The sequence below is a fragment of the Aotus nancymaae genome, unplaced genomic scaffold (genome assembly GCF_030222135.1).
Source record: "Aotus nancymaae isolate 86718 unplaced genomic scaffold, 86718_ANA_hifiasm-v0.15.2.pri h1tg000007l, whole genome shotgun sequence".
NCBI classification, from domain to species: Eukaryota; Metazoa; Chordata; class Mammalia; order Primates; family Aotidae; genus Aotus; species Aotus nancymaae.
This window is the reverse complement of record NW_026988418.1, coordinates 60,377,426-60,400,687: the sequence shown is the minus strand read 5'-3', so window position 1 is coordinate 60,400,687 and position 23,262 is coordinate 60,377,426. Positions and strand designations below refer to the sequence as shown.

Below are 23,262 nucleotides of genomic sequence, written 5' to 3'. Positions count from 1 at the left end.
TCATCTTATTGTCATTACTATATGGTATACTCCAGATACATTGAAATAGTTTAACTTCCCCTATATTTTGTGTTCTTTTGATCCCACCCTATGCTTTTGGCTACTTCCTCTATTTAAAATGAATCTCTTCTCTCCACCCCAAATCTGTTGGCTAAATTCTTAGTAATGGCATAAGCATTTGTCTATCTGTCGCCTGTGACTATGAATGTCTTGAGGAGGGATTGTGTCTTAAGTATCTTTGTGTGCCAAGTATATTGTTTTATACATAATATGAGTTCAATAGTTGGATGAATGAAAGAATATTTAATCTTATATAAACTGAAAATAAGTTATAGTAATAAATAATTCTATATGATTTCTGTAGTCTCATAGCCACTGAAATGTGTTAATTTAAATGACTTTTCATTGTTTTCCATTTGTATCTTCCACTTGTTTTTCTCTGTATTTCACTGTGAATATTTTTTACTGATCTGTTACCCAGTCCTGCCTGTGATATGTCTAATTTGCCTTAAATCCATCTACTGCATTGTTTAAATGAATCGTATATTTTTCATTTTGAAGTTTCCATTTCATTACTTATTTAAGAGTTCAGTTCTCTGGTTTTCTCCTCTTTTAAAAATCTAATTTTTCACCTTTTAAGTATATATTCATCATTGATATTTTATAGCTATTCTCTGTTTTTTCAATATATGTCTTATCCGTTGGTTTATTTCTATTGTTTCTTTTTAAAAACTGTGGTAAAATATGCGTAACATAAAATTTACCATGTTAATCATATTTAAATGTCCAGTTCTGTGGCATTAAGTATGTTTCACATTGTTATGCAACCATAACCACCATCCATCTTCTCCAAGAACTCTCCATCCAAGCACTCTTTTCATCTTGCACAATGGAAGCTCTGTACCCATTAAAAAATAACATTCCATTCCCTTCTTCCTGCAGCTCCTGGCAACCGCTATTTGATTTTCTTTCTTTTTTCTTTTTCTTTTTTATCTTGCTGTTTGGGTATTTGTTCTTTTCCTTTGGTGTGCCCAGTAATTTTTTAAATTAAATTCTGCACATTTTAATAAGAAAAATCTTGGAGCTTCCCAATGATGTCTTTTCTCTGCTAGAGAGAAATTGAAGGTGTGTTGGGCTGATTATCTGAATCCTTTTAGAGACTGAGCCAAATGGAAGAAAACTGGTCGAGTATATAAGGCTTTTCAAGTTTTCAATTTTGTTTCTTCAGCTCTTTGAGACCTCTCGAAAGTAAGCTGGTTTTTCTGTACCTTAGCAACAGCCCTCTGCCTGGATTAAGACAGCATTTTAGTCTTTTTCTCATGCCCAGATCAGCAGATGTCAGTTGTACTTTATCAGTTCACTTCTCAGCAGTTTTCTTTTAGGAATCAGCCCTTTTAGTCCTATTATGCCATTCTGTCTCTTCTGGTTGTTTCCAGCATGAGAGCTGGTATGCTACTAGCTACTCCATCCTGCCTGGAATAGTCATTTAAATTAATTATGATCAGCTAATTTTTGTTTTTCTTTTTAATGTTTGCTTGTTATTACCTAATTTATTTTGTCACTTGCAAAATAACCATTTGTAACCATTTAGTTGATTACTAAAGAGTATTAATTATCAAAAATTTAAGGAGACCACAATCAGATTTTACATGATTTCATTTTTTCTTATGGCTGAACAGTATCCCAATTTGTATATATATATATAGATATATATTTCTTTATCCAGTCATCTATTGATGAACACTGGTTGATTCCATATTGCTGTTATTGTGAAAAGTGCTACAATATGTGTATTTTAATTCTATAGATAGGACATTATTATTACTGTTTTATACAGACAATATTTATTTGGTTTTACCCATGTATTTTTTTCAATTTCTTTGCTCTTCATTTTTTTTTTTTTTGCATCTTAAACTTTTCATTCAGATCATTTTCTTTCTGTTTTAAAGAGGAATATTTAGAATCTCCTTTAGTGAGAATATGTTTGTGATTAGCTGTCATAGATTCCATTTATCTGAAAATTTGTTTATTCATTCTCATCCATATAGGATATGTTTTCATGATATGTCTTTCTAGGTTGGCACACCGTATGTTATTTCTAGACATTTTTTTTTTTAGCACATAGAAAGTATCCTCCCTCCCTCCCTCCCTTCCTCCCTTCCTCCCTTCCTTCCTTCCTTTTTTCTTTTCTCTCTCTCTCTCTCCCTCCTCCACTCCCCTCCGCTCCCCTCCCCTTACCCTCTTTTTTTTTTTTTTTTTTTTTTTTGGTGGAGTCTCACTCTGTTGCCCAGGCTGGAGTACAGTGGTGCAATCATGGGCTCAAGTGATCCTCCCAACTCAGCCTCATGAGTAGCTGGTATACAGGCACATGCCACCACACCTGGCCAATTTTAATTTTTTTTTGTAGAGACAGGGTCTCACTATGTTGCCCAGGTTGGTCTCAAACTCCTGGGCTCAAGTGATCCTCCTGCCTTGGCTTCCCAAAGTCCTGGGATTGCAGACATGAACCACCATGCCTGGCTTACTTTGTTGATTTTATGAAGTCAGTAATATCTTTTCCCTCTCATGGATTTTCAGATGTTCTTCATCTTTGAAGCATTTACAGTATGATATGTTAAGGTACAGGCTTAGTTTTGTTTAATAGCTTCTTAAATCTTTAAATTACTATTGTTTCTTGGAAACCCTCAACAACAATCCCTTCAGATATTGTATTTACTCTATTCTCTGTTTCCTCGTCTTCTGAGTAAGAAAAAAATGTTGAAGAAAAAAAACCCATGTTGCATCTTGAGAGGCTGAGGTGGATCACTTGAGCCTGGGAGTGTGAGGTTACAGTGAGCTATGATTGCTCCACTGCACTCCAGCCTGGGTGACAAACCCCCAAAAACAAAAACAACAACAAAAAACCAAACCAGAAACCAAAATAAAAACCTACATTAATTTTCTAACTCTTCTTTGACTCTTAATCTCTTTCCTATTTCAACAGTTTTGCCTTTTTATACCTTATTCTAGATAATTTCTATTTACCTATCTTGTAATTCACTAATTTTCTTCTTTTATTTCTCACACATTATGAAATCCCCTCCATTTTATTTTTAGTTACTAAGATGTTTATTTTAAGATGTTATTCTTACTTCTTTTTCTAACCTGCTCTTCTACTTTATATAGTTTTCTATTTCTACTTACTTTCTAGGTTGTCTTTTCTTTAAATATATGAACAATAGCTGTTTTATAGTCCTTTTCTGATAATTTTTTTATCTTAAATGTTTGTGACTCTCATTCTGTCTTGTTTATGATAGTTTTTAGTCGAAGTGCCTTATTTTCTTGTGTGCCTTGTTGTTTTTGACTTTATGCTCCTTTTTTTAAACTTGAAAAAATTACTTATAGGAATAAGTTAAGGCCTGCCTAGTATGCAGATCACTTAACATCCACCTGGGAGGATTTGCTTTTTTTTTTTTCCATGTACACGGTAATTCTATCCATTTGGGACAATCTTAAGTCAGCTTGAAGACTTGGGGTGTCCTGAACCACTCAGGTGATTTGAACCTGGGCTGCAAATCTGCCTGTGAGTTGTTTTACTTTTGCTTATTCCTTACAGCAAAAGTATCCCAGTTTATTGTACAAAAGTTTACTTCTTAGACTCCCTCTACCTTCTGTTACCTTTGGGTTTTCATGGATCTTAAATTCTTTATCACATTATATTTCAAACCAAAAGTCCAACTTTGCCAGGGTCTGCAAATGTCCTCTGGGCATAAACAAATTTTGTGGTTACTTAATTCTATAGGTTTCTATTTTCTCTTCATTTTTGGCCTGGCAAATTCCTATTCTGTCAGGAGTTTATGCTTTAATACTCTTAATATTTGATCTTGAATTTTTATTCCCTTTTAGAGGAGTGTTTACATGACAAAGCTCATCATTAACCCTTTGGAGTTTTCAGTTTCAAATTTATGTATCCCTTCTAGTAGTTTTATTGATTACTGATATCTTCCTTTAGTTTATAAAGTATATGATAATACTTATTTTTTAATTTCATAGCCAATAATTCTAAAATCTGAGATCTTTGCAGATCTAAGGTGGCGTTTTGTTCATTTTGCTGATTCTGTTCATTGTGCTTTGTTTCCTGTTGTGTTTGTTGAGTGTGAGGTCATGTAACTTTATCTGTGGAAATTCTTTAAGGCCTGGAATAGCAGTATATTTTTATGGAGAAAATTTGCATATTGCTTCTTCTAGAATCCTAGGGAACTTCAAACTAAATTTTGACTTGGAGCTCTTTTCAACATTTTGGCAGTATACATTCAGTTCCTATACATACCTAAGGGCTAGCTTGTGCTTATGATTTTCCAGAGGAGACATTTATCACCATCTAGACCATAAGAAATAGTATCATAATGGACACCACAATAGTCAACATTTCCCTCTCTCCAGATTTACTTTTTCTATTTTTTCCAGAGTTGGACCATTGACCCTTTTATTCTATGTAGTTTTTTCAGAATGGAATTTTAAAAATACAAACTTGGCACATACTTCTATTGCTTAACATCCTTCAATGTTTTGTGTCGTCTTCATGAATTATGAATCAGAAGACTCTGAACAAGTCATATAAGTCCTGTTATGATCTTGTCATTATTATCTTTCCAATCATATCTCTTGTGACTTATCTGTTATACTTTAAGCCTTATACTCCTAAAATACATTTTCTTTAGATGCCAGAATGTGTCATTCTATGTCTTCTGTGTTTTCCTTTTTACATGCCTTTATACTTGCCTATGATCTTTTCTCTCCTAACTCCCATTACCTTGGCTACTTTTTACTGTCTTTCAAATGTTTTAACTCAGCTGCTACTTTCTGGAAGTCTTCTTTAAACTTTATTTTTCTGTCTCCTCGTACCTCCAACCCTGATCTTATTTGGCTTAGGTGCCCCCTCTATGTAAATTCCCAGAACTTCTATTGAGTACCAATCAGCATGATTATTGTTTATTTGCCTGCCTGATCAATATATTATAAATATCGTGAATATTAAAGTCCAGTTTCTACCATACATCATCATCATCATCATGATAGCAGTTTTCACTTATTGATTACATATTAGACTCTGTGCTTAAGGATTTTAAGTTAAATTATCTTTTTTTATTTCTAACAACAGGGAACTCTTCATAATATGAATAATTATCATTATTCTAATATTCCAGATGGGAAAAGTAGTCAGACTGGTTAAGTATCATGCCCAAGGACAGGTAGCTTAGTAAGAGGAAATTATATAATTTGGGTCCAGAGAATATAATGAAATTCTTTTTTCCCTTATTGTTTTTATGATGTTTGAAAATGAGTGCACACATATAAAGTATATAGAATTGTATTTGAGACTTAGTATTTAGTAAAAATGGTCTCTTAAGTGGAGTCAAAAGCATTTATTCATCATTTGATAAGTAAAGAGAATATTTTGAAAAATAAAAAAATCAAGATAATAATGAGAATAAAATCATGAATAATTTTACCATTAGGAGATAAATTACTTTTCATATTTTAATGTGTCCTTTTCTTTTGCACATAGTGTTTAAATATTAAACCCACTCTTTTCTATATTTTATGAATATCCAAATTAGTAATCCATCAATAAAATTCGTAGTATTATTTTCAGTGGCTACATGGTATACCATCCCATTTATGTACCTCCATAATTTGTCTACTTTTGGATGTTTAGGTTGTTTCTAATGTTTTGCTATTATAAAAAATGTAAATCCTTAAATATTTATTTTTGAGTTCTTGGGAGATGAAAGTCTTGAAAAGTCAATAAAGCTTGATGATGACCAATATTTGTGTGTCTATATTTGCATATTTCCCCCTCATTTTTGACTATTATCTAATGGAGGAAAAAGACTAATTGTTACAAATAATAATTAGTTTTCTTAGTATATATCTTCTACTAAGTACTATCTATTTACAACTTTCTCTTTTAGAATTACAGAGTGAAAACCTAAAAGAATCAATTGAGAAGCAGCATCATTTGACTAAAGAACTAGAAGATATTAAAGTGTCATTGCAAAGAAGTGTGGTATGATTTAAAAACTGATTAGTGTATAATAAGTCTCACACTATCAATTAGTCAACAAATATTTATTAAATACTAATACAGTGTACAAGGACCTAGAGCTTCAAATAGATAGAGAAGACACAATCCTAGTCTACAAAATGCTATAGTGTAGAGACATTGCATAAAAACACATCAAAAGTATAATTAAAATACAAGACCCTGGACAGGTGCCAACAGGGTGGTTTAGATAATAAATTAATAGTTCTAAGAATTGGAAGAACAGTGTGGCTGGGTTGGCTAGGAAGGCTCCATGGAGGAGTTAGAACTGTAGGTGGGATATGGAGAATGGTGAATTGAAATAAGAGTAGTGGCTGGGCATTCCAGGGTGGGGAGGAGGGATAATAGCTAGGAAAATATGGGGGTTGGAATGGGGCAGTAAATGTATGGAAGCAGATGAGTTCAGCTTTTTTGGTTGAGGCCATTGTATCATTGCTTTTGTTTTATACTTGATTTCATTTAGAGTACTCAAAATACTTTAGAGGAAGATTTACAGATAGCAACGAAAACAATTTGTCAGCTAACTGAAGAAAAAGAAGCTCAAATGGAAGTATCTAATAAAGCTAGAGCTGCTCATTCATCTGTGGTTACTAACTTTGAAACTACTATCTGCAGCTTGAAAGAATTATTGAGAACAGAACAGCAAAGGTAAAATATTTATTATTTTTAATAAATAAATGAATTTAAAAAATTTACTTTAAATATTAGTGCCATTTTCTATGCATTGCCAACTGATGTGTAATTCATATAACAACTGTGGTCAGGTGTCTTATGTATAAAGTGGGAATATATTTTAAAAGTTTCATTGGAGTTAAAAAATAGAGTTAAAAAGACTCTATTTTTCACTACTTTATATTAAGGGAATATTTATATAAAGCTGTGTTAGGAGGCCTAGGTAATTATTTTTTGTCTCATTAGCATTAGGGTTAATTAAGTTTGGTAGGATAAAGGAGAACAAGTTTCTCTCTGAAGCCATAGCTTGGGCCTAGCAATATTTTTTCTCCATTGCTTGTGCATGGTGAGAGAAAAGTTAGCTTTTCTAGCTTTCCTAATTTGTATATCTTTGATTGACCTATCCAAGTGATTTTTCATTTTTAAAATGGTAAGTTACCTAAGACTCACCTATCCCTATTACTTCAGTTTTATACTTTGAGGAAGCAGAAAGCCAGAGAAGTTAAGCAAATCATACATGTTCTCATAATTATATTATTCCTAAGGCAGAAATCAGTATAATAGTAGTTACATACTTAATCTCTTTCAAAGTTCTAGGATGCATTAATCTGATTATCATCAACAGGAAGTGACAACTTATAAGCATTAAGGTATATCTATGTATATTACATGGATATAATATACAATTATGTATTTATAATAGTACTATCTTATTTTAAAATGTTACACTATATGGCACAGAGTAGGTACTTAATGTTTAACAATCCAGTGGGTGAATCTACTCTAAGATATATCAGTTGCTAAATTGCACCAGTGGTAGTTATGAGATGAATTCTGACTAAAATAATATTTTGTATTGAAAATGATATATTTTACAAGATTGGAAAAAAATGAAGATCAATCAAAAATACTTACCATGGAGCTTCAAAAGAAATCAAGTGAACTGGGTAAGACTTAGATAATAATGTGTATACTTTAATAATATTAGCTGATTATACAATCATAAACACTGTTTTGAAATAAAATATAATTTCCCCTCTGTCATTTGCCCATAGAGATTTTTTGATAATATTTGTATTTTAATATTTGAAGGAAGAAAATAATTCTTAGTGAAAAATGTCTGTTATTGTTTAATTGAATTTTGAAATTTCATTGGTTTGTCATGTTAGATTATGTACTATTCATAGGAAAATGTGATCCTATTTTATAATAAAGTATTATTAAAATTCAACAACTTTCATGGCCAAAAGGGAGAGACATTCTCTACAGTAGTTATTTTGTGAATTTATGTCCATGTAATTAGATAATAATAACCTCTGCTTCATATTCATAAATCTTCATGTCTATAACTATGGCAAATTGCAAACAACAAATTATTTTCTAATTTTAGTGAAAAAATATTTTCTTATAAATTAAAAATATTCATGAATTGGCAAATATTTTATTATTAGATTTAAATACTTGTATAATTAAAATAATTGTCAACTAAAATATTGTCTAGTATTTGAAATTTGTGTTTTACATTTCACAAGAGGTTGTTTGGTTGAATTTTTGAACCATATTTATGCTTTTTTTGTGATGCTTAATTTTCTACTGTAGATTAGCCCTTTATCATCTAAAATTGCACTGTCAAATGCAAGTAATTTTATCTTCTTGGCATTACTTTAAATTAGAATGGTTATAATATAAACCATTCCATTTTTTATTCCTTCTTCGGAGCATAAAGTGCTGTTTTAGATCATTATATATACCTATACTTACTTTCTTTAGAATTGTTTAATTGAATGTCTTAGACTAAGGCACAATTTTGTTTCTTAAAATGTCTTTAATGGATATTTATTTGTAACAATTCAGTCTAATATTGAAATTAAGTAGCTGCTATTTTGTCATGTTAAATATGCAATTGTATCATGTGATTTTCTCATAGTAGAGTAATATATTATGACAAATTTGAAAAAAGTATTCTAGAATTGTGAAATAGAACCTTGTGTGTTTTTTAGTATTGCCTTACATGTTGTAGGAATGTATAGAAGTAAAATACCATCCTTTTGAGAAATCTCTGATTATTGTTGGAGAAAGCTTGAATACATAAAACTCTTAGGGTAACGGTGTCCAAAATGAGGGGGTGAGCAAAATTTCCATTAGGAAAAGGGAATAAAATATTAGAATTTCTATTTTTATTTATTTTTATGTTTTAAATATGTTTAAAAATGAATAATATAATACATATTTATATTTTATAAATTTATATTTATAAACAATGTATAACATCGGTTATGCATTTATGTAAATATAAATATGTATTTGTATTTTATACATACTTATATATTTGGGGTGAATACTTATAGATTTCTTATTGTGGAGGTGTGTTAATACTGATACCAAGAGGAAGCCTAAGATAACAATGGGTACTGCATAGTTGGAAAAAGCTTTATGGAAAAGGTAGATTTAAATTTAACAGTAGATTTTAAGGCTTCGGATAGTCATAGAGGATGAAGGAGTGTAGGAAGCATCATGTGTAGGAGAGTAGCATTAACAATGAAATAGGTACTCAACTTCTTTGGCTGACAACATAGTCTCAAAACCAGAAATCTTGAAGGATATTCTGTACTTTTCTTTTTCCCTTATGCTTCACTGCTAATTGGTTATCCGGTGCTCCTTAACACATAACTCATAAAAATATAACTAGCTTAAAAGTTTCTAACTCTTAACTATCATTTGAATCTTTTCCTTTTCTTGATTTCCACAGTCCTAGAATAGTTCAAGTTTTCATTTTCTCTTTCTTGGTTTTAGAGTTTCAGGATGCATGTAAAGAACATAGTGGTATAAAAATTGTATTTGTAAAATTAATCATCAAACCGTGCTTCAGATTACTCCCATTTGTCCTATTCTTTATTCATCCCTTGCTATATTTAACTAACCTTCTGTTTGCTTTGCCTTTCTTTAATAATCTTTTTTCTTACCCCAGCAGCTCTCATTCTTCTTTGTTTTCTGGCTACACTTTACATTCTTCCTTGATGGTATTTTCTTAGGCTTACATCTTGGTTAAAGTAGTCTTCCATGATTTCCTCAGTAGTCTCAATCCTCAAAACACTTTTAACCTATGTATTGCTTAGATATAGCCTGCTCTACTCCTTATATCTTTTAGGTCAGACATCTTTGACCAGTGCTATTATAGTTACAATAGCTTGAGAATCAGTCCTTTTGTTTCCAGGATAGCAGTCTCTTTTGCTCATTTTCTACATTGCTGCTAGAGTGTTTCTTTAAAAATACAAATCTGATTTTCTATGTGGCAAATTTTAGAGCCATCTCATTGCCTAAGTGCAAACTATTTAGATATCAGGTATCTTTTCATTGTTCATTTAAAGAGTGAGAGTACTGCATACCAAGTGAGTTAAAGCCAACTGCAACAGGAAACCTTTGGCAGTAATTTTTTTCCCAGTTTCTTAACTTGTTACAGTTTTTTTTTTTTTTTTTTTTTTTTTGCTGCTTCATGCGTTGCCTATCTTCAATTCAGTCTAATATTGCTCTAAATGTGTCTTATTCTTGTACTCATTTTTCCATATCTGTATTCATCTTTGCTTTCAATTTGATTATATAACAGATTCCCTTCCTAGTATGTTCTATTGCTTCTGCTTTGATTATTACATATATAATAACTATTGAACTAAGGCTTAGATATTTATACCTTATTTAGTCTTAGGATAGAGTTCTCACCAGATCTGTTTTTTTTTTTTTTTTTTTTAATGAGACGGAGTTTGGCTCTTGTTACCCAGGCTGGAGTGCAATGGCGCGATCTCGGCTCACCGCAACCTCCGTCTCCTGGGTTCAAGCAATTCTCCTGTCTCAGCCTCCCGAGTACCTGGAACTACAGGTGTGCGCCACCGTGCCCAGCTAATTTTTGTATTTCTTTAGTAGAGACGGGGTTTCACCTTGTTGACCAGGATGGTCTCGATAGTCTTGGATACATAATGAGGAATGTACCAGACATGGTCTTTGTTCTCATGAGGTTTGCACTCTACTTGGGGAGACATACAAAACAAATAATCACAAATAAGTATTTAATTATAAATAGGGATAAGTGCTATGAAGGAAATAAAAATGATGCAATATGTTGGCTGCAGTGGACCTGCGGGCCAGGCCCCAGGCCTGCAGACAGCACATGTGGGTGAGTGCCTGCTGTGGTGGTAGTGGCAGGCCTCGTTGACCCTTCAGCAGGCTCCCAGGAGGAGTGCTCAGGTGCTAATGGTGGTGCATGGGGCAGTCTGATCCCTAGGCTCTTGGACAAGTGTACTCAGGCACTTGAGGGAGCAGGGATAGTCCTGGTGGGCCTATCTTCAGGATCCCCAGTTGTGTTTATGGGTGCTGGCTCTGGTGGGCAGGGGTGGGTGATCCCTAGGTCCCTGGTGGAGCACTCAGGTGGTTGCTGCAGCAGTTGTGGTAAGCTGGGGGAGCTTATCACAAATGTGCTGGGGCCCTGATGCCAGGGAGGATGGGATTGCTGTTGGTGCCAGCAGCTGTAGGCAGGTTTCTGAGGAGCATGTGCTTTCAGCCCCAGGTATTATTAGCTGTCTTTGAGCCTGTACTTAGGGCATGTGCCCCCGCTGCTGGGGGCAATGAGGTTGCTGCTAGTGGCTCTGGCTTCACCCGGTAGCCAGCAGTGGCAGTCGCTGTGGCTGTGAGTAGGTTAGCTTGTCCTTGGGGTGTGTGCAAATGTGTGATGGCCCTGCCGCTGGGGTGACATGGGGTTGATGGTGTTTTCTTATGCTTTGGCTCCAGCAGCAGCCAGTAGTAGCAGCTGCAGGAGGCGTAGCCTTTCCCTGGGGCACGAGAAGATGTGCTGCAGTCCTGCTGTTGGTAGGGGGCAGGGTTGCTGCCAGTGGGGTCCACTTCAGTCTTGGTGGCAGTAGTCAGCAGTGGGTATTGGTAGGGGATGTTAGTGGGGTTCCAGGGATACGAAGATGCAGGGGCTGTTGGGCCCCAGAGCAGGATGTAGTCTCCTGGGAGCTGGGCTCTCAAAATGGCACTGCTTAGGACTTAAATGGTGGGTGGGACCCAGAACTCCCTCTCTGGAGCAATGCCTTTGTGAGATCTATAGGCAGCTACCTATGTTAATCTCAGGTCCTAAAGGAGTCTACAACGGCTGGGATTGCAGAAGGAATGTGGATGGCTGAGGCTTTCTCATTTACCCTTTCCCTGCCTTGGGGAGCCTTTACAGGCTCTCAGCCCATCCTGAGCAGGCTGCCTAGCGTCCCTCTCCTTCCTTGCCTTAGGTGTTTCTTGACACATCTTTGTTGAATTCCAGCGTTTTTTCTTAGAGGATCTATTTGAAGTGTAATTATCTACTCACTAATTTAGTTCTTTGTGGAGGAGGTAAGTGGGCAAATGCCTCTAGTCAGCCATCTTGAAGCCTCTCTTGTTTTTAAACTTTTGTCTTACATTTTCTACTTCTTTGTTCTTTTTCCTGAATTGGGAGATCTCTCTCTCTCTCTCTCTCTCTCTCTCTCTCTCTTTCTCTCTCTCTCTCTCTCTATATATATATATGTAATTTGTTTCTCCCTTGCTAATTCAATCTTTAAATATGTCTGTTTTACTATTTAAAAAATCTCAGTTGTCAAATTTTAAATTTCTGAGAGTTCTAGGTAATCTATTTCAGGGATTTGGTTTCCTGTTGGAACATTATACTTAGTAAAATATCTGTTTCTGTTTACTCTATTAACTCTTTTTCTTTGGGTTTTAGTTTTTTTCATAGTTTAATTTTGAGCTTTCTTTTTCATTGTTTTGCTTTTCTTCACAAATTGTTAGTACCTGATTGTTGACACATCTAAGTATAAGTATCCGTCTTTTCCCACATGTGAATTATAATCTAATTCTTCTGATTATGGAAGTGAATGGGAGTTGCTGTGGGGAAAGGTGGGCATGGTGGCTTGCTTTCTGCTATAGAGGATGTTTATCTCACTTAGGAATAATAATCTATTTGGAACACTACCTCATATGCCACTCAAATTCCTAGGGTTCTTACTTTATCTTGAGGTGGGCTTTGTGGTAGGAGGATGGTCACCTGGTCTTGTTGTTCCACATAGCCTTCATTGAATTAATGTGAGTTTTTTTTTCCCTAATGATTCCTTAAGTTTCTGGTTTGTTAATGATAGTCTCTTATTTTGTTAATGTTGTTCTTGTATATATTTTTTTAATTTTATAAGATTGAGGTGAGAGAGAATAGAGAGACATGCTCAGTCCACTGTCTTTAGTCAATTTTTGAGTTTTTAAAAATTAGGTGTTTTTACCTGTAATAACACTTTCTGGTTAAATAAGCTATGTATATGACAGATTTTTCTTTTGGATTCTATATTGACATTTTATGTTTTGTTAATTTTCCTTAAAGACTGTGGACAATTATTACATGTATTTTTAAAAATGTACAGAGTCTGAGAAATTTTCAGTAAGTCTATTTTATCTCCAGTAATTAATAATGATCCTTAACAGTGAGGAAGGATAATATTTCAGAGAAAATAAATTTTTAGCTGACAGCTGGACATTTTAGGGAACTCTGTAGGCAGTTTCTTCTTTGGTTTAACTTGTTGTGGGCAGCTTAAAAATATAAGAAAGTTGAAAAATGTGGGAGGCTTGGGCTGGAAAGATTTTTTAATTTATTAGGATAATGTTGAACTCCTGGAAGTGTAGAAAGAAAAACATTGGAAAGCTTTGTTTTTTAGGATGTCAAGAAAAGGCTGTTAGCAAAGAAAACAAGAAGAGGAGTTAGAGAGAAAACAGGAAGTATGAATAGTGCAAGGTCTTGACAATCAAAGAGGGAAAAACAGGGAGAAGTTAACAGTATCAAATACTCCACAGTGATGAAGACTTGAGAATTCTATCACAAAATGGTTATTGGTGATCTTTAAGATGATAATTTTATTATTATGGTGATAGGCATTAGTTTTACATGGAGTTCAAAAAGAAATGTGTAGGTAACAAATAGGAATTTGTTGGCAAAACAGAGTAAGAAATTTGAAAGCAGCTTGAAAAGTCAGATATTGATTATATTCAAATAGAATGTTTAGATGAGATAGGGGAAATTCAAGATTCCTCTACATAGAATCTGTGTATAATGGTAGTATAGAAGCTAAAGTCTCAGAGGAGGTGGTAATGTTAATCCAAAGTACAATGCTCAGAGTTAGCTTGAGAAAAGAGGATCACTTCTTTTAAGTTTGGAGTGACTATTAAGAGGCTAGATGTTTAGATATGGATGAGTTGAACGTAAATGTACATTCTGACCTCATTTCAAATATATTTTATATAGATTTATTGCTTGTTTTGCTTTATGAACTTTGGGTTATTTGACTATGGTATTTATAGAAACATTATGATTAATATTTATCTTTTATTGTCTTTGAATAGTTAGATCTGGACTTTCTCTATGCTTTACATTGCTCTAGTTGCATTTATCTCTCCTGATTTTTCAATTTTGCATAGTATTGTGCTTGTTCCTTCTGTCTCTTTTCCTATTCTTTTAATCCAACTTTGTAATACATGTATTTATTTATTTATTTTGCTTATTTTAGAAGAGATGATTAAGCTTACAAAGACTAAAGAAGTAGAACTTGAAGAATTAAAAAAAATCTTGGTAAGTATAGTCTTTCCTATTAATATATAGCAATTACTTTTCAATTGAATCCCTTGATTTAGACTCTCGTACTATAGATGTTATGTACTATTTTTTTCAGCTAAAACATAAAAAATATATTTGGTTTTAAGTAAAACTGCATTATTATTATTATTATTATTGAGATGGAGTCTCACTCTGTTGCCCAGGCTGGAGTGCAGTGGCGCCATCTTGGTTCACTACAACCTCCGCCTCCTGGGTTCAAGCGATTCTCCTGCGTCAGCCTCTCAAGTAGCTGGGACTACAGGTGCCTGCCACCATACCTGGCTAATTTTTTGTATTTTAAGTAGAGACAGAGTTTCACTGTGTTAGCCAGGATGGTCTCGATCTCCTGACCTCATGATCCACCCGCCTTGACCTCCCAAAGTGCTGGGATTACAGGCATGAGTCACCATTATTTTTTATACTAATTTTTATGTACCTTGTTGACTGTCTTCATCAAGTTGTTTATATTATTTGAATATGTGTTGATAGCACATTAAGATCAAATTTGCATATTATGTAGCTGATTGTAAATTTGGTAATTTTGGATGTTGTACCCTTTGATACTTTTGAACAATAAAGATGCAATTTTGAAAAAGATGTATGATACATATTCAGTACCTATGTATAATGCTCAGGTAGAATCATGTTTAGTGAAAATGTAGAATGAAATTTCATTATATTTTAATTGAGTACAGTGTATAAAATATGAGTCAGCAAACTTTCTGTAGAGGACTAGATAGTTAAGATTTTACGTTTCGTGGGTCATATATGGTCTCTCTTCTTTCCTTCTCCTCTGCTTTTGCCTCCTCTGCCTTCTTTCTTTTATTTTTAAGAACCTTGTAAAACTATATAAACCATTACTAGCTCAAGGGTCTAGGAAAAGAGACTGCAGGCTGAATTTGTCTTGCATACTGGAGTTTTCTGGCTCCTGATGTAGAGGATAATATTGTTTATGATGACTGATACTTGATTTTGTATTTACCTATCACATCTCTACCTGATTTTTCAGCTCCTAGTTCTTCTGTCTCTTGGGAAGCATTATTTTAAAATACTTATCTTTTCTTCATTAAATTGCTCTGGCACAAACTCTTTGTAACTAATAATAATGTTTTCAGTGCCTTCGGATTTATTAATGCATACTTATACAGGTCTTAGCTTAAATGTCATTGCTTTATGAAACCTCTCTTGACACTCCAGGCTGGGTTTAAGTCTTTGTATGGCTTATTTCCATAGCACCCTGAATTTTTCCTTATAACACTTATTACAAATAAAATTCATTTATTTTTGGTATTATTAGTAAAGGCTTTATTCACCCTTTAGACTCCTCCTTACTTAGCATAGCATCTGGCACATAGTAGGTGTTCAATAAATAAATAGTGGAATGAATGTATTCTCCAATAAGGGTTAGGAGCCTTTGTCATGTTTACGCTGTAACTCTAGTACTTAGCACAGAAAGTGACACTTTATAACACTTTATAAATATTTGTTGAATGAATATGAAAGGATTGTCTTTTATATAACATTTCACTTCTGCATGAACAAGGACTGGTTTGGAGGTTTTTTTATTGTTGTAGGAAAAAACTAGGTTCTTGTCACATGACCAGGAAAGATTAGGCTTGCAGACATTTTGAAGGGTGAGTAGGGCATGCTTTATTTGGTGAAAAGTGAAAAAAGGGAAACAGGGACTCTAAGCGAAGTGAGAGTCCTGCTAGAAAGCTTTCTGCCTCGCAGATTGAATCCCTGGCTACCATACAGGAAAGAGACGGGCCAGACTCCTTCCTCCTGCAAATGGCATGAAGTTCCCAAGGCCCCACCCTGTCCTCCCAGTACACAGGCTGGTCGGAGGTTCTCTGGGGAGACCTTTTTACTTGGCTGTCTCATTTCCCACTCTAAAGAAGTACATCTAATTGCCATTAGAATAAGGATAAAGATAATGACGAAGATCAATTTTCCTGCTGACAGGGGGTGCTGTTTTGGGAGATGGAAGTCACATCTCCCTCAGAGACCTATCTAAGGGTTCCTGGCAAAAGGGGCCAATGTCTGAGGCTCTGGTTGCATGACCATTTGGAGTTCGATGGCCTGAAGGTGAGAAGACACAAACAGGGTTATTAGAAAATATGTATCAGTACGTAATGTGATTACATTTCATACTGATACATATTGACACATTAAACATATTCAAAATTGCATCTTAATTATTCAGAGGTATCAAAGGTTACAACATCCAAAATTACCAATTTTTTTTTTTTTTTGAGACGGAGTTTCACTCTTGTTACCCAGGCTGGAGTGCAATGGCGCGATCTCGGCTCACCACAACCTCCGCCTCCTGGCTTCAGGCAAGTCTCCTGCCTCAGCCTCCTGAGTAACTGGGATTACAGGCACGCGCCACCATGCCCACCTAATTTTTTGTGTTTTTAGTAGAGACGGGGTTTCACCATGTTGACCAGGATGGTCTCGATCTCTTGACCTCGTGATCCACCCGCCTCGGCCTCCCAAAGTGATGGGATTACAGGCGTGAGCCACCGCGCCTGGCCCAAAATTACCAAATTTACAATCAGCTACATAACATGCAAATTTGATCTTAGTGTGCTATCAACACATATTCAAATAATATAAACAACTTGAAGACAGGGGACAGCTCAAAAATCCCAAGGCCTTTTACCAGTTTGCACAGGGAAAGGGGGGCCAAAAGCCCGACTGGTAAGGAAAACTTTTACTCTTTTGCTGGCAAGTCAGGCTTCTGGGTTGCCTCCCACTGAGCCCAATTCGAAGCCAATCAGTTTAAGGTTTGAGAAATTAACTCTTCTCAGTTTGGAGGATGCTTATGAGGGGAGCCTCCTGTAGTAGAGAGACATAATTACCTATCAGTGAAGAGAGGCAGAGGAGGAAAAAGGAAAAAAGAAGGTGTTTTTTTCAAAGGAGTCCCAGGGGTTCAGGATGCATTTGAAAGGGGTACAGACTGAAAATGAATGGCTACTCATCTACAAACAGGAGAGCAGGCATCCCTGGTTCCTTTCTCTTCCTGGCAAATACCTGGCGTATGTGAAGGAGGGAAGGTGAGGCATTCTTTTTTCTTTCCTCTGCCCTTGCATCCCTGAGTCCTGGTAGCCATGACAGGGTGCCACCCATTGGTGTTTAAGCAGCTTTCACTCATGTTAATGGGGGGCCTAGAGGGTGGAAGTATCTGCTTTTATTTACATATGCTATATCTCCCCTGCTGTCAGTAGCCTTTGAATTCCCTAGACCTCATTTATGCCACAGATACTAGCGTGGACTTTATCCATAAAATGGGAAGCTTGGCTTAATTGGCAGGAATCAGCCACTCTCACCTGTACGGTGCCTTTTAACTTCCATTATTGTCTGCCTCTGGATCCAGTTTTCTTTCCTAGTGCTTTGACCCAAAGCTTGGAATTGAGTTTGGGACCAAAATGTGTCTCAGGGGTGTTGCATGGACTCCTTATCATAAGCTGAATGCTGAGGTGACGCTGTGGAATTGATATTCCTCCAACAAGGGAGAGAAAGGATGTTCTGTGACATACCCAGATAAATAGTGGCTATTGTGACATGGTAAAAGCCCCATAAAACTGCATACCTCAACCGTACCTCGGCTTTCTGTTGAAACTGCTCTCTGTAACCCTGATGTAACAGGCAAGCAGTCCAAACCCATGCCGACTTGGCCCCTGCGACTTGTAATAAGTAACTAAGGTCTGTAATTTCTACGATATCCAGGCAATGTGTAAACTAATGCTTGTCTTGACTTCTGTGAACCACTTAAGTAACAATCGGAATGTCCAAAGTCCCCTGGCCCTCGGAATGTCTGAAGCCCCTCACCCTCACCCCCACCCAGGAGGTGGTTTACAGAATGTCCAAAGTCCATTGGCCCTCAGAATGTCCAAAGCTCCTCACCCCCACCCCTGCCCAGCAGGTGGTTTATGGGCATAAAAGGTCTTGACACCCTCCTTTCGGGGCCATGGGTTGGAGAGACGTTGAGTCCTTCGTGACTGCCGGCAATAAAGACCCTGCAATTTGGCATACTTTTGTCTTGGTGTTGACTTTCTGTGCTCACTCTGGTACAATACTATCATTATGCTTGGTAAGATTTGGGTTTATGGTGCTTGGCTTTGGATAGCTCCCTTGGTCTTACTTTCCCAAAAAAGAAACCTTTGGGTGATGGGCACCCTATTTATTCCCATCACTTGTTCGGATTTGCAGGATAATTGCTCAGAACTAGAATATTTATCCAGATTTTTACATTAGCCATCCCTTTTGTTCCTTCTGAGCTACATCTGGAGAATGCTGGTTGGTTCACAGGAACAAGCAGGGTTAGTCTAAAGTGTAGGCAAAAACTTAAAAACAACGAATGAGTTTAGAATGTAATGACAAATGTATGATAAGTTTTGAAACATAATTTCTCTCTCTCTAGTCATCATTTTTGTTAAAAACAACAACAACAACAAATCATGATAGGACTGAGTTGTTTGCAAAATAGACTTTATTCTTATACTTGGCCTGATTATTTCCATAAAGGGCAGCAAGAATAACTATTTCTACATAGGACTTCTAGATTGGCTTTGATGGAACTCTCTTCCACAAGGAATCTCAGATAAGAACTTTTAAAGCCAAGCCCAGCCATGGATTTGTATCCTCAAATACCTCTGAATTGGGTGATCCTCTCCTCTTAAGGTCCCAAGATATACTTGGAACTCCTGGTGTGTTAGAAAGTGACATTCTTTACTGACCACAGGTCAGGAACCCTGTACTGGGACTGTGTAGACAAGGGTGTGAGGCCCGTCTCTACTAAAAATACAAAAATTATCTGGGCATGGTGGTGCATGCCTGTAGTCCCAGCTATTCAGGAGACTGAGACACAAGAATGGCTTGAGCCCAAGAGGCAGAGGTTGCAGTGAGCAGAGATCGAACCCCTGCACTCCAGCCTGGCAACAGAGTGGGCTCTGTCTCAAAAACAAAAACAAACATTTGTTGAGTTTTAATTATGCTAAAACTCTGGGGATACAGTAGGGAGCAAATGGATGCATACACTGTCTTCATGGAACTATAGCCATCAAATAGTCACACTTAAATTCAATCACTCATTGAAATGTAACATTACAATGGTGTTAAGGGCAATAAAGGATTAGTTCATAGTATCATGAGGCCAAAAAATTTGAACTACTTAAGTTAGGAGAGGCTTTTTTTTGAAGAAGTAAGGATTGAACTGAAATCTGGAGAAAAAATATAGCATATCAGATAGAGGAAGCATGCTAAGATTTTTTTTCATGGAAGGGAGTATGGTGAGTACATGATGAAGTGAAAGATGCCACTGCTGACGGGAGCCTTACAATTCATGGCCTTGTAAATCATATCAAAGGAATTTTGTATTTATCCTAAGAGAAATGGGACACATTAGCAGGGACTGACTTGATCAGATTTGCATTTCAAAAAGCACATTTGGCCTGAGGGAGAATAGTATATTAAGGTAGAACAGTTAAGTGTAGACAGATAATCACAGTAGCCAGAGGAGAGACGATGGTGTCTTAGTCTGGGAGGTGGTACTAGTAGTGAGAAAAACTGGATGGTTTTGAGAGATATTTAAGATTTAAATATTTTGGATTGATGTAGGATGATATTACCATTTGTTAAAAATACTCTCCTTTCTCCATTGAATTGCTTTTGCACATTTATTTAAAAAATCAATTGACCATGTTTGTGAATGGATCTATTTCTGAACTCTCTTCTATTTCTTTGGTGTATTTGTCTATCCATTTGCCAATACTGCAGTGTCTTGATTACTGTAGATTTAATACTAAGTCTTAGAATTGGGTAATATGATTCCTCCATTGATTTTCAAAATTATTTCAGCTATTCTAGTTCCTTTACATTTCTGTATAAATTTTAGAATTAACTTTTCTATACCTAAAAAATCCTTGCTGAAATTTTTAGTAGAATTGTATGAAATACATAGATTAATTTGGGTTGAACTGACATCATTATTATGTTGAGTCTTCTAGTACATTAACATAGTATTGTTTCTATTTATATAGATCTTCTTTATAATAATTTATTTCATTAACATTTTGCAGTTTTCAGCATACAGTACTGTAAATATTATATTAGGTTTATACCTAAGTATTTCCCTTTTTGCAGATATTTTAAATAACCACCAAATAGGTATTTGATTTCTTTTTCTTGCTTTACTGCACTGGCTCAGACTTCCAGTATGCTGAATAGCAGTGGTGAGCTTGTACACTGATCCTAAAAGAAAAACATTCAATGTTTCACATTAAGTTATGATGTTACTTGCAGGTTTTTTGTAGAAAGTTGTCTTATATTTCTAGTTCACTGAAAGTTTTTATTATAAATGGATGTTGAATTTTGTTGAATGCTTTTTCTGTGTCAATTTATATGATCATGTGGTTTTCTTCTTTAGATCATTAATATGGTATATTCGTTGAGTTACAAAGATTGAACGAGCCTTGCATTTCCAGGAAAAACCCCACTTGGTGTTGCGTAATGTACTTTTTTTCTATATTACTAAATTTTATTTGTTAATATTTTGCTGAGGATTTTTATATTTGAGTTTATAAGAGATATTGGCCTGTAGATTTCTTTTCTTGTGTTATCTGTGAGAAGTTTTGGAGACAAAGTAATGCTGGCTTTGTAAAATGAACTGGGAAGCTGTTTCACAGAAGCAGGTATTTGCAAACCTATCCCAAAGTTCAAAGAAGCTTAGAGGTGGAAGGAAGAGGCTGACAAATCCAGTTTCTTGGAAACATTTAATAGGGACTTACAAACAGAAGCCATATGTGTCTCAAGTGAGGGCAAGACAAGATGGTGAATCCCTGCATCATTATCTCCCAGACCCAAGGATTATACACCTTAGAGGATGGTCACATGTGCTTCAGAGGAAATACATAGGAATATGCCCTAAGGGTAAGATTTACGGGAAGTACCTTCTTGTACACAAGGAACAACAGATAAACTGGAAATCTCAGAGGGCTTTCTGGAACAGGGGTTAAGCAGAAGCTAACATGGTAGATTAGCTTCCAAGATAGAGTTGTTTTAGGATCCACAGAAGCTTTTGTTTCTTTTCTGTTTTCTGGAAGAGATTGTGTAGAATTGGTGTGATTTCTTCTTTAAGTATTTGGTAGAATTATCTAGTGAAACCACCTGGGCCTAGAGATTTCTTTTTGGCAAGGTCTTCACTATGGATTTAATGTTTTTTATTGTTAAAGAACTGTGCAGGTTACCTGTTTAATCTTGAATGATTTTGGTAGTTTTTGGTTTTAAAGGGATTAGTCCATTTCATCCAAGTTGTCAAATTTCTGTGCATAGAGTTTTTTGTAGCATTCCTTGTTATCCTTTTTAATATCTGTAGGGTCTGTAGGATTACTTTATTTTTATTACCGATATTGGTTCTTGTGTCATTTCTCTTTTTTGTCTTTTTTTTTTTTTTTTGAGATGGAGTCTCATTCTGTCACCCAAGCTGGAGTTCAGTGACACAATCTCGGTTCACTGCAACCTCCACCTCCCGGTTCAAGTGATTCTCCTGTTTCAGCCTCCTGAGTAGCTGGGATTGCAGGCATGCATCACCACACCCTATTAATTTTTTGTATTTTTTAGTAGAGATGGGGTTTCACCATGTTGGCCAGGCTGGTATTGAACTCCTAACCTCAAGTGATGTACCTGCTTGACCTCCCAAAGTGCTGGGATTACAGGCATGAGCCACCATGCCTGGCCCCTTTTTTGTAAGTCTTGATAGAAGTTTCTTTATTTTATCGATCTTTTCAAATAATTAGTTTTTATTTCATTGATTCTTTCTATTGTTTTTCTGTTTTCAATCTCATTGTTTTCTGCTCATATCTTTATTGTTTCCTTCCTTCTGCTGCTTTGAGGTTATTTTGCTCTCTTTCTAGATTCCTAAGATGAAAGTTTAGACTGTTTTGAGACCTTTCTTTTCTATAAGAATTTGCATGCTATAAATTTCCTCTAGTCACCTTTTCAGCTGCATTTCACAAATTTTTATATGTTGTGTTCTCATTTAGGTTAAGATATTTTTAAATTTCTCTTGAGGATTTTTTAAAATCCCATTTAGAAGTCTGTTGTTTACATGTAGTTGGAGGATTTCCTCTTGTTTTTTGTTATTCTTTTCTAGTTTAACTTTGTTATGGTCAGAAAATATACTTTGATTTTTAAAAATTTGTTAAGGTTTGTTTCATGTATCAGGATATGATATATCTTAGTGAATGTTTCATGTGCACTGAAAGTAATATTTATTCTGCTATTGTTAGGTAGAGTGTTTTATAAATGTCAATTGGATTCAGTTGGCTGATGGTGTTGTACAAATATATTTTTATTGAATTTTTGTGTTTAATTCTATTATTTATTGAGAGAAGAGTGTTAAAACTAGTATGAGTTTGGAATTGTTTATCTTTTTAATTCTATCAATGATTGCCTCATGTGTTTTGAACTTCTGCTATAAGCTTCACATTTATATATAACTACCATATCTTCTTGATGAATTGACCCTTTGATTATAATTAAATGCCCTCTATTTCTGATAATAGTCTTTTGTTTTGAAGTCTATTTTAACATGTTATTATAGCCACTCCATGTTTCTTAACTAGCTTTCAACCTATATTTGACTTTATTTGTACATATGTGTTTATATGTAGCCTGCTTATAATTGGGTCTTCCTTCTTTACGCACTCCAACAATCACTGCTAATTTAGACCATCGATACCTTTAAAAATTCCTGTTTAAGTGTTGATGTGGCTTAGATTAAATTCACTGTTTAAAAGTTGTTTTCTATTTGCTCCTTTTGTTTTGTTTCTCTTTTAAATTTTCTGCCTCCTTTTTG

The 23,262-nt window shown here is 35.3% G+C and overlaps 1 protein-coding gene across 2 annotated transcripts in view; it reads left to right on the top strand.

Annotated features, from left to right (window-relative positions):
• The window catches only part of SYCP1 (synaptonemal complex protein 1), a 110,664-nt gene that overhangs the window by 25,337 nt on the left and 62,065 nt on the right, over positions 1–23,262 (top strand). For both annotated transcript variants that reach the window (XM_064371881.1, XM_064371878.1), the window contains exons 12-15: positions 5,955–6,049; positions 6,549–6,733; positions 7,637–7,704; positions 14,320–14,381. In XM_064371881.1, coding sequence (XP_064227951.1) covers positions 5,955–6,049; positions 6,549–6,733; positions 7,637–7,704; positions 14,320–14,381 — 410 coding nt within the window. The remainder of the gene's footprint in view (positions 1–5,954; positions 6,050–6,548; positions 6,734–7,636; positions 7,705–14,319; positions 14,382–23,262) is intronic.